We start from the raw sequence: 12,738 nt of genomic DNA on the forward strand, positions 1-12,738 counted from the left end.
GAATTTATACTGTTGAGATATGCAACTGGAGTTTTCAAAAGCGACAAATATTTTCGTAAATCCGTCAAAAACCTCGCAGGAAGCTCCCATAAAATTTTTTCTTCTTAGACCGAAAACAAACAGTTTGTTTTTAGCAACGGTGAGTTTGACGTCATACTTTGCTTCAATTATGTTCCGCATCGGCGACCATTCGTCAGCAATTGCGTCATACGACTCAACAGAGTTTAGTATGTTACCATGGCACCCACCGCAGACCACAATTCTGCCCTCAAACGCTGCTGCAGCTGCGAGCCTTCTCGCTTGCTTCATGCTGCTGACATCTTTCCACTAGCGGTTTTTCGTGTCCAGCTGTAAACAGGGGCGCATTAGTCCGCTGAAAGTCCCCCCGAACACGAAATTTTTATCCATGGACGCGCAAACGCAGTACCCGGAGCCTTTTTCGTGGATATCAGTTACTTTCTCCCAGGTGTTAGTTTTAAACGAGTACCTGTCTACGGACGTTGGAAGGCAGTCGAGCACGTAAACCTCATCGTTTATGCAAACTGTCATAGAAAAATTTCGAGGTTGTCTGAGCGGAGGTAAGGGTTTTACAACACTCAAATTGTTTCCGTTAATTTGGGTGACATCGGTTAGAAATTTTCCTGTTTTTCCATCGCTACCTCCACAGAGGAAGAAGTTAAAGTTGATGTTGTTACAATACCTATGATTATAGTTGCAGCTGTATTTTATATTTGAGAAATTTTCTTTGGTTTTTAAAAATTGTTTAACCATTATAATACAATCGGTGAGTTTAATAAATGGAGAAGACTCCTTTAAAATGTATCTAAAAGTATCATCCGACAACAGAACAAAACGAACTTTTAGTAAAAGATCTTTAGCATACTTTACACGTGCATTTTCACAGTGACCTAACCACGCATTTGCAGCATTGAACACTTCGATTTCTGAAGTAACGTGCAGACCAGAACTTGCAAGTATTTTTGCAACAAGCGAGTAGTCTAACTTTAAAAAGTTCTGGGTATCAGCTAGTATAGTGAACCAGCTTTCAATGCAGCTTAAAGACTGTTTAGCTGGAACTTTCAAGTTGAAAACTTTAGCGAGTTTGTAGATCGTCAACACATTTTTCACATTCAAGGAGTCTTCAACTGCTTTGTTCATTTTATTTTCTAGAGCTTTATTCGGGAAGTGTTCTGCTTTCTTTATCGCTCAAACTAACTCAGTCATTTGCAACGTCTTACCTGTAAAATTTTAATCCTTTATTTTGTTTCGTTTTACAAGATTTTACTTTTTAGATTACCGTTTAGTCTGATAAAATTTATGAAATTAAAAACTTTAAACAATTTTTATTCTTTATTTTAACTACTTAAAAAAAAAATTAAGCGCTTGCTAATAAATATGTTAGCAAAACAAGTTCACTGGAATTTATAACAGTAACAAATTTAAACACTACCTCTTTATTTATTACACTAGCACATTTGAGTATTTCTTTAACTTTCATAGCTCCGTTGAAGTGTGTTAACTTGTTAACACATTTCATTATGTGTTAGTGTGATAACTTATTAACACACAGAAACATGTGCTAGTGTAATAAACAAAAAGTACTTTTTAAATTTGTTGTTGCTAATTTTATTTAATGTATTTTAACAATAATTTACATTTATTTATTAGTCTTAACTAAAAAAGATTGCTTAATTTACTGAAATTTAACCAGCTTATTCAATCAGAGGTGTGCAAATTTAATATTTTATTTACGAGTTTGAATTTTCGAATGTGTTACATTTTAGTTGCTGTTTAGATTTTCACGCATGAATAAGTTTTTAAATACATTTTGATAACATACATTGTTATGTGAAGTTTACTATTTTATTTTAATTGAAAAAGTCGCAATTTAATTGTCACCGAAACCCGGTTGTAAGTAAATTAAATATTGTAACAAATTACAATTAATAAATTAAATGCACACCTCTACTTCATGATATATAATATCTTAGCTCCGTGTATGTGTTCTGTGTTAGTGTGTTAAAAAAAAAGTACTGTCTAAATGTTTTATTGTTTTATTTTGAGTATTTTAATGATAATGTACAAAACTTCTACATTGACGCCTAATAGAAACGATCAACTTATGAAACATAAAAGCGTTTCAACATTTAAATAATTGATATTGAATCTTAACCTTTGTTTTTATTTTTTAAAAGTATTTTTTCACCAAACGATCAAACAAACCATACTTAAACTGTTCATCATTTCTTCAAATTAATTATAATTTTACCGAGCAAAGCATACTTTTTTGGTAACAACGTAAACACTTAAAAAAAGAACTACGTAACTTAAATGAAATAAAAACGTTACCAGATACTTTTCAACAACTTCTTAAAGTAATGCAGAGTAATATCACGTTTTAAGTTTAAACATTTAGTTCGAGTTTGTATAATCTTAACTACCTAGCTACTTAATTAAGTCATATTCAAGTAATAAGTATTTTTCTACTACACTTATGTTCTTTACATATGTCCTCTTAATGTTACAAAACAAAAAAACTACTTTTGTAAAGTGAAACACTTTGAAAAAACTTAAAATGTTTTTGTACAGAAAGCATTCCCAAAAATGAACAAAATTAAAAGTCGAAGCTTTTAACGGTTAATAAATAAATAATTTAATATAGATTTAAGCCATGTTTTAATTTAACTTAATAACAGTATTTTTTAAACGCTTGCTTATTTAATAGAAAAATGATTACAAATATAAATCATAACCTGTTTTCGTTGAATTTTTTTATTGAAAAGTTTAGTATTCGTTTTCAGCTGAACTTTTTACTAACAAGTGGTTTCTGCTTAAATTTTTCCATTTTTCTTTTCTTTTCATCAGTTTGAGTATTTCTATTTTCTTCTGACACATCTTGTATTCGTTTCATTGTCGTTTTACTCCTCAAGTATATTTAAGCTGAAATAGTTTGATTTTTTGTCATAATTTTGTGGTTATAAATAGCTTTTACTAACTCATTGCTCAAAAAAAAACAATGCTATCCTATAATTTGTTTAGACTTTAACATAATGGCAAAATAAATTAATTTTATTTCTAAGTTTTATAAAAATACCGTTTAACCATTTTACTAATGCAGAATACAGAGCAGAAACACAAATTTTTACTAATAACGTTTTTTTTCTTAGTTATTTATAGTTCAGTTCATAGATTTATTCAGCAGTTCATAACCTTATTTTTTTTACTTTACCCTTTTATGGAAGCTTATTACCAAATTTACCCTAATACCCAATATTTTATTTATTAAAAAAAAAATCTAAACTATTTAAATCTAAATCTTATTAGAAAAAAAATTTAGGAGTCAACATAACAAAAAAAAACAGTTAAGTAATAAATTTTAAATAAATTAGAAAATATTTGAATAACATAACTTGTAATCAAGAAAATTTGATAAACTAAAACAAGTGGATAATCACGTCTATCAGCGAATTACATCACTTCTATTAACAATATTTAAATAAAAAAAAAACAGTTTTAAGTCAATCCATGTAATTATATACAATATAATTATCTACTAACTTATGGGTAGTTAAGTCAACTTCAGACTTAATGTAATAAATAGGTACATTTTTATTATAAATTTATGTTTATGAGAATATACTTTTTAAACAGACAAATAATGAGGATTGCCAAATTTTTCTGGCAAATTTTCTCCAGGTTTAAAAAATTTATACCAAGTTTTTAAAATTACACATTTAAGGGTCTAAAACTTATTACTTAACATACAAAAGTTGTTTTAAACTGCAGGTTTTTCAGGTTTTTTAGTGATTTTTGTTTAAAATTTTAGGTTTTTTTCATAATTTTTCAAATTCCATATTTTATAGACTAAATTCTCAAATTCCTGGTCCAGGATTCTAGGATTTTTGGCGACCCTGAATAATGCAAATTAGTACAAAAAATAAAACAACAATATAATATTTTAAGCAGATGTTTATAAAAAAAAGTTTTATAAAAGTTAAGCTCCGTAAGTTAATTATACATTTATAACTTGAAACTCAGAAAACGTACCCTATATTAATCTTTTTTTTTTAATAAAAAAGTTTTGTTGAGTTAAACTAAGGTAAGAAACTTATAATTTAACAAAAAAAGTAAAATATCTACTGAATATAAATTTTATAGCTATAAAAAACAATTATAAGACTACCTCACTGATTATACTTGTCGAATTACTTTATGCCAATTTTATCAAAACTGAATTAAACTTTATAACTATTTATAAAGAAAATAAAGATATAGTTAAAAACTGCAAAAGAAATATTTAAAAATACTTCAAACAGAAATACTGCTAAAAAGTAATGATTGCTTCAAAACTTTGTTTAAAAAACAAAATAGTTTTTTTTTTCAAACAATTTAAATAAGACTCAATTTTTTAGAACAAAATATATTTCATGCTTCTTTCGTCAGTTGTATACTAAGCATTAAAATTAATATTTCAAATCTAGCTTATATAGTGAAAATGCAATCAACGTAACTAATAATAAAGCAAAGAGTTATTAACAATACATAAGTACTTCTAATTACAATGCAAAATAATAATAGTAACTTAAAAAGTATGAAAACAGATCAAAAACTTATAAAACAATTTTTGAAAACAACGAAACAGTATAATCAAAATCTTTATGTTTTCACAACTTAGGTTTTCTTAGCAAAATACAAATAGCTTCAAGTTTGATTAAATCCGAAATGTGAAAACAATTTTTAACAATATTAAATCTTTTGAAATTATAATTACTAGCACATTCAAGGTTATTTACTAAGTGTTCAGCAATAGCAGATCTTTTTGAAGCGTTTATTACTCTAAAAGATTTAGTTTTCTTAATACTCTTACAATATTCATCGATACTTTTTGGAATATGTTCCTTTATTCTTTTGCCAAATTGTCTTGAAGTCATCCCGACATAACTAGCTTCACAGAAGCAGTTAAACTGGTAAACTACCATACTTTGTTTAAATTCTCCTATCGGATCTTTTCTCCAGGTCTGAACATTGGTTTGGATACGAAAATAACGATCGGCCTTTCCAATGATAAATAATAGTTTTTTACTAAAAAGACAAAAAGTAGCAATCTAGTTTAATATCAGGGACAATAAATATTATAATTGTGTCTAAGTTGTAAATAGTCTTTTAAATAAAATTATTTGTTAAAACTAGAAGCTGTAGCTACATTTAAATAACAAAAATTTTAATTAAATATAAAATAAATGAGAGAGAATAAATACTTAGTAGGTATCTAAAATAAGGGAACGGGTCAAAAAAGCATGGAGACATTTTTGCACGAAGGCTTAAATAAGCTTTTTTATAAGCACATTTATACATATTCTTAGTTTAAGATACACGTTTAATTAATTAGCTTAACTTTGCATCATTTTAAAACCTTATATGCTTTGGTTTGCATTGACGAAAGTTGTATAAACCAATAAAACTTTAAACTTTGACAAAAATATTCTCAAAGTGTTTAAACATAATAATCTTAAAAAAAAAAATTAACATACAACTAGTTCAAAAAAGAAAAAAAAATCTACTCTAACTCTATACATATACAAAAACTTAAAAGGTTACGAATTTATAAAAGGTTGTGTGGCATCACTTTGCCTTAAAAAGAACTAAAAGCCCGTAAAAAATATTTATCACTCAAACAAACTTTATTTTTTATTATTATTGCAGCCAAAAAAAAAATAACTCGAGAATTGCAGAAAGCCAAGTTCGATAGCTGACTTTAACTTTGCGCGCTGAAATTTGAAACAAAACTGTAAAAAGCCATAAAAGGCGATTGAGAGCAGCTAATTTCTCTCACTTCTCATTATGACGTATGAATTAGTGGGAGCCGCAATTTCGGTTGTAAACAACTTCTCAGCTTTCATGTTACTTATCAGTGTTGTGTGTTGACAATCTTTTGCTTTTTATTGAGGCAGTAAAACTTTTTAAAAACTTGAGTTTTTTGTTTAAATTTGTATCGGATTTTTTTAAATATTTTTTATTTATATAGTTTCTACTTTTCAATTTTCAAACAAGTTTTTGTTGTTTTTTTAGAAAATTTTATTCTAAGTTTAAACAATTTAAATACTTAATTACACTGGTTTCATTTGAAAATTTATAACCATTAAATATAAACAACTTTTTTTTTCAAGTTGTCTGTTAAACAATTATTTTGTTATGTATAAGTCTTTCAACATCATACACTTTTTAAACAATTAACTTAAACAGTTTAAACATTAGTTTAGTATGATTATACAGTTCAGTTTAAGCAATTGTTTTTTATATATTAAATATGAAATTAATTTACTATACTAATAAGTTTATACAATATATAGTTTTGTTTTTACACAATATTTCTTGTACACCTAATGAATGTTATGAAAAAACACAGTTATGTTATTTAATAACTAACAAGTTTCAAAGTTAAAGACTGCTTGAAAAAGTATGAGAACCTAATAAAAATAATAACAGATCATAGCTTAAGAAAACAAAACTCAAATACTTTTTTCTAACTACAAGATTGCTTTCTTTTAAGATCTTACAAATCATTATAAGTTTTTGTTTTATTATTATTGAAAAACTGAATAACTAAGCAAATACTACTATTAATATAATGTTATTTTATTTATAGAACATTTTTATTAATTGAATTAATGCTAAAGTATATAATAATATTGTTCTTATACAAAATAACTTTGAAAAATTTACATGTGTAAAACAAAATATCAAATCTGTTTAAGTAAAATTTTGTTAAAGTAGGCAACAAAAGCACATAGACAAAAAACTAATGTAAAACTTTATAATAAGCTATAAATTTTAAAACCAAAGTTATTTGTTTCACAATAAACATTTACTTTAAATATTTCAATACTGTTATTGTGTATAACAACAGAAAATAACAAAACCCTATTTTTGAATTGAACATTTTTGGAAGCTCTTTTATATCAAACATATGTATTGTGCTTTAAAAAAAACACATAACTGTGATATTTACCCAATGAGTATACTATCATAAAAAAAGGACATATGTGTCAAGTTATAAAAAAATAAACTTTTGAAAATATTTACAAACAATGTCTCCTTTTTTTAAATAAAAAAAGCTCTAAAAGCTTATTATAAACATTTTTTTGATATAATATATTATAAGCACTATTACCACATGGCTAAGTATAATTATATTCAAGTAGAAAAGTTTAAATACATCATACAAACTAAGACAAAAATTTATGTATATTTTAAGTTTTGGTTTCACAGCAAATTTAGCTTTTAACTAAATTAAATTACAAGCGTAAAAAAGTTAATTTTATAACAAAAAAAACTTCTTTAAAGTTTAAATAACTTTTTACTAATAATAATTTTAAGTGATTTAGCCTTAAGTGTTTTCTTACTTTTAGAAAGTTTAAACATCCTTTACCTTTAAAAAATTTATAAATATTCTACTTTTTCTGCACTATTCTTTAGTTTCAAAACAATCAAATGGACTATGGAGTGTACTGTTTAAATAACTAATCATTGATGGACTAGTTTTATTTTATATTTGTTAAAGTATATTCTTAAAACATCATTTTTGAAAGCTAAAAACTAAATAGTTTTAACAATAGTTAAAAGGCTTTATATCAACTATGACTATAAATAGTTTTAATAAAAGTCAAATTATTTTCTTTTTCAAAAAAATCAAATATAAAACCATAAATTGTTTTCTTTTATTTTTTATTTATTTTTATTTAATAAAACCTATATATATATTTTGAACTCAAAAACTGTAAAATATCAACTTTTTTAACTTAAAAACTTTAGAAAGTGATAATTATCTACTTTGAAGTCTTCAAAGTAAATAATAGTAGTAATAAAAAGAAATTTATATATAGCTACAAAAGTTTTACGTTTAAAAATATTTCACACAAACTAAACATTATTTTATTTTTGGAACCAGTTAAATATTAAATTATATTAAAAACGTACAACATGTTATTCTAAAATTACAGTATTGTTTGTTTTTTATTCTTACAATGTTGGAAAAAACATTATCCTTGCAAAAAGACAAAAATAAAAAACTGTTACTACAAAGCAAGTTTGTCAATATAGAAAATTTTCACCTTTTTCTTCCAAGTTTAAACCAACTACTAACGATAAATTTAATTTAAAGAAAAACTTTAACTTGTTTAATTTTTGACCAGCTTAAAATGTATCCAAGTGATGTACGACTCGATAACCGAAAGGTTTTTTCGAGCTTTAGTCTTGGGATCAAATATTTTGAGCAATTTTATTTTTTCTTTCAATAAACAATATATTTTGATGTAAGTATTTTCCTGTTTTCAATAAGTGAAAAATTAAATTTAAACATGGAAATTAAAAACTCGCGTTTACTTAATTTTTGATTTAAGTTAAATTTTCTTTCAGTTTATGAAAAAATGCAATAAAAATGGAAATTAAAAACTCGCATTTACCACCTACTATGACGTCATACAGGAAGCCTTTCCTCCAAATAGTCGATCAACCACAGCAGAGGGGTATGAGATTCAGGTGAGGGAATTTTTTTAGTTGCGGATGTTTTTAAGTTTATTATGGAGATTTTTGTGAGTTTTACTATTTAACTAAATTATTTTTATTATCTTTTTCTGTTAAGAGATTTTAAAAGTTAATTTTACGTCGATGCATTTAGATCAGGGTTTTACAAAGTGGCCCCTTGAGTGCCATGACAGATATTCAAGGGTCCATGAGCACTAAAGAGGCCAAAGGTTTGCCATTAGCACTTAAGGAGCCACAGGGGGCCATGAGGTCATAATTTAAAACTTATATTAGATAAGCTGGAGTTCATGATGAACAGAAAAATAAACCTTAGGTAGTTTTGAAACTTACACCAGATATTCTGGATTTGTTGATGAAGAGCAAAAAATAAAAATGTCTTAAGTGATTTTAATGATAGTTTTTTGAGTAATCTTGATGGAGGGGGCCATAGCTCTCTTAATTTTTTAAAGGGGGGCGTTAGAAAAAAGTTTTAAAAATGTTTGAGACTTAAGATTTTTTTGAAAGCTTAGTTTGCATTTTGTCGAGAAATTTTTGCGAATCTTTCTTTGTTACTTTTAAAAAACGACTTGTCTTTTTTTTTGCGCATGAAACGTGCGATTTGTTGAAGATTTTTTTTTGATTTCCTGTCCGTTAAACTTCAAAAGAGTTGTTATAGTTGATTGTTTTATGTATACATATTAATTTGGATAATGTACTAGTTTTTATAGTGATCAGTTAATATAATAAACTTTAAATGTGCAACTTGTTAAAAGTATTTCTATATTTTCTATTTGCTTTTGAAAACACCTTAAAGTAATGCGTTTAAATATTTATGTAGTTTTGTTAATTTTAAATGTGTAGTTAGTCAAACTTGAACCTCTGTTAAATTTAAAACTGGACTTCCATAGTTGTTTGTTTTTATTAATGTTTTAGTATGTGTTCACGGGCTTTTGACAAACTTATTGGAAGTTATAAGTAATTGGTTTCCAATTAACTTAGATAAGTGTAAGTCATTTTGAAAGACAGTTGGCCGTTTGTTGTCCACCCCTAATAAAACTTTTTTGTTTTTTGACTTATTATACATAATAATTTGTTTGACTTGTTTGCATGTGTATGAGTTTTATTAGTAAACAAATTTCACAAATTCTATTGTTTTAAACACTAGAGTTTGTAAAAAATGTAGTATAGTCAAGGTTCCTGATTAAAAATCTAAACTGAAATAATATATTCATAAACTAAACGATTGAATAAGTTTCAACACAAGTATCTTCAACTATTTTAGACTTTATTATTGAACTCCACCATTCAGTTTAAAAATAACCAATGTAATAGAAGTTAAGCTATGAAACTAGATATTAAAGAGTTTTCTTACAAATTTCCAGATATGTGCTTCGAAACAGCACTAATAACAATTCTGTTTTGCTTAGGGCAGAAAATAACAACTAAATCAAAATTAGTTGTACGCTAAAATTTGAAAACTTAAAACATGCTGAATTATGTTGTACTGGAAAATTATTTTTTCTTTTTTTATTGAATATAAATGCTAACAGATAATGTTTTATAACCCCTAGGTGTAAGTTACGAGTAAGAATTGAGTTTCTTAAAATAATTTCGACTGATCAGTTTACCAGAAAATTTACTATTTGTCAAATAAATAGCTTATCTCACTTAATCTCACTTAAACAGTATCTTATTACAGTCTCACATAACAGTATGTACAGATTTTATTCTGTAAAAAGTTTGTAAAACACATAACAGTTTAGCAATAACCTTTATAAAACTTACAAAGAAAAAAATCAACTAAAACCTAATTGTTACCTTATTGACATCATCAACCTAACTTATAGTCTTATGACGTCACACAGGTACGCTTGCGAAGGGAGGGCGGCAGGAAGCATACCGGCTGAGGAGTCGACCCCTGAACACAAAAAGTGGCCCAGGTGTCAGGTAAATATTCATATCTATTTACATCAATTACATTTATGTATAAGTTTTATTTACTCTATTTTTATTTCTTACTATTTTTTTTATATAAATATATACAAAATTTGGTTATTTAAGCCAGGTGTCAGGTAATTATTTTTATTTACTCTGTTTATTTTTTTTATTTATATTTCTGTACAAATACATGAAACTTAAAGTTGACTATATGTACAGTACATGGTATAAGTTATATTTTTACTACTTTTTATTTCTGTGCTAACTTATGGTTTTTTTAACCAATTTATAAGTTTTTTATAAATTGTATTTATAAATTTTTTATAACTTGTATTTATAAATTCTATTATTTTACAACCACACTATTACCTATTTAGAAAAGAATAAAAGTTAAAGTTTGTTTCATACTTAGATGTTGTTATCATTTCAAATTAGTTGGATGCAAGGTATAAACTAAGTTTATGTACCTTTACTTTTTTTAATAAAATATTTAAAGTTACTTTTATAAGTTTTATTTATTCACTCAACTTAGTTTTAACTTTGTACTTTTTTTTTGTGTAAATGCATTAAATTTATTTGTTAAAACAACCAACCTAACACACATTTATAATATATTAAAAATTATTTTTAAATAAAACCAACAATTAACAACCTAAACATGTGGTTTAAACAGATTTAACAATGAAATCAATTCAGGATCAAGATTCATGTATTAAATTATATTTAAAAAAGAACGACAGTTTTAAAATCCGCTTGCACTGAAATTCAGTAACTGTCTGAATATATATTTTTTTTAATAATCACCTACACTAAAACAAATAATCACTTATACATACAATTATTAAAAATAATTTTAAATAAATAAAAATAAATGAAATGTTCCCCCGAACAGATAATCAACTATACTATAATTTGCTACCAAAACAGATAACCAGTCAAAAATGTAATATGCACTATAAAAGTTTATTTTTAAAGTAAAAAAAATCCCCCGAACAGATAATCAACTACACGGGGAGGGCGTGGATGCGCGTTTCCCTGGTGACGGCGAAGGAGGGGGAACCACCCAGACCCCACCCCCACTCGCTGGTGGGGAGGGACTGCAGGAACGGGTTCTGTCAGATCCAGCTGGAGCCCGGGCAGAACCCCTCAGGAGTGTAAGTTTTGTTAATGATTATTTTTATTATCTGTTTGTTTTATTTGTAAATATATTTATAATTTTTTGTTTTTTTTGTAAATAGATTTATATATTTTTTTTTTAAATATATATATAACATTTTGTTTATTTTTTTATTTTTAAATATACTTATAATTTTTTGTTTTTTTTGTAAATAGATTTATAATTTTTTTTTTTTTTAATATATATATCACATTTTGTTTATTTTTTTATTTTTAAATATATTTATAATTTTTCGTTTTTTTTGTAAATATATTTATTATCTTTTTGTTTTATTTGTAAATATATTTATAATTTTTTTTTTTTTTTTTTTTGTAAATATATTTATAATTTTTTGTTTTTTTTATTAATAATTACATATATTATCTGTTTGTTTCATTTGCTTGTTATATGGCTCCCATCGGATGAGTGTTGGGTTGATTAACTTGATAATAACAATTGATATATGCATATGCTTACAATAATTACAAACGTGTTTATTTGGTTTAATTGTGAGATTTTGCCAGAGTTCTTTTTGTTAGTAAATATTCAATGTTTATTACTTTGTTGCGTTTGTTTCTTTAGCTTGTTAATTTCAGGCTACAGTTAGAAGTGTTTAATTTATACAACTGAGCATGACAACTGTTATGTTTATTGTTTTCTGAACGGGTTCCGCCAATTGAAACCGGTCAGAACCTGTCAGGAATGTTTAGTTACTAAAAGTGTTACAAAATTATTATTAATCTTACAACTAGTTATTAACTTTTATTGGTAAATGTTTACTTTCCATAAAAAAAGGTCTAAATTTTTGATGTTTAATAATATCAATATATCTTGGATGTCAGTCAATTTCGTTTTTTGGTAAGTCAAGACTGATTGTTAATACAATAGCTAGTAGTGACTACTTGTTACTTAAAACCATGAAATCATTTGTTAACTAGTCACTTATCATTTTTGTTGTGTTAGATCTGAAACTAACGTTTTAAAATGTCACTAAATATTATTAATCAAAATTGGCATTATTGCATTTATTTTAAAAAGGTTAAAAATTGAGTTGCTATAAAGATTGATTTGTTTAAAGAATACTTATCCAGTAAACTTTTGGAATGGTATACAATATAAAG

The 12,738-nt window shown here is 25.8% G+C and overlaps 2 protein-coding genes across 2 annotated transcripts in view; one reads left to right on the forward strand and one right to left on the reverse strand.

Moving 5' to 3' along the window:
• Positions 1-327: 327 nt before the first annotated feature.
• LOC145836249 (kelch repeat and BTB domain-containing protein 3-like) lies at positions 328-1,158 on the reverse strand. The gene has a single exon (XM_082944069.1). It carries the CDS (start codon positions 1,156-1,158, stop codon positions 328-330), a length of 831 nt encoding a protein of 276 aa, XP_082800195.1.
• A 7,255-nt stretch (positions 1,159-8,413) lies between these two features.
• The window catches only part of LOC145837234 (uncharacterized), a 28,352-nt gene continuing 24,027 nt past the window's right edge, over positions 8,414-12,738 (forward strand). Inside the window, exons 1-3 of the mRNA XM_082945026.1 lie at positions 8,414-8,538; positions 10,389-10,470; positions 11,458-11,615. Of these exons, the coding sequence (XP_082801152.1) occupies positions 8,438-8,538; positions 10,389-10,470; positions 11,458-11,615 (341 nt within the window). The 5' untranslated portion in view covers positions 8,414-8,437. The remainder of the gene's footprint in view (positions 8,539-10,388; positions 10,471-11,457; positions 11,616-12,738) is intronic.

Source organism: Thalia democratica, chromosome 5 (genome assembly GCF_965202585.1).
Source record: "Thalia democratica chromosome 5, ktThaDemo2.hap1.1, whole genome shotgun sequence".
Classification (NCBI taxonomy): Eukaryota; Metazoa; Chordata; class Thaliacea; order Salpida; family Salpidae; genus Thalia; species Thalia democratica.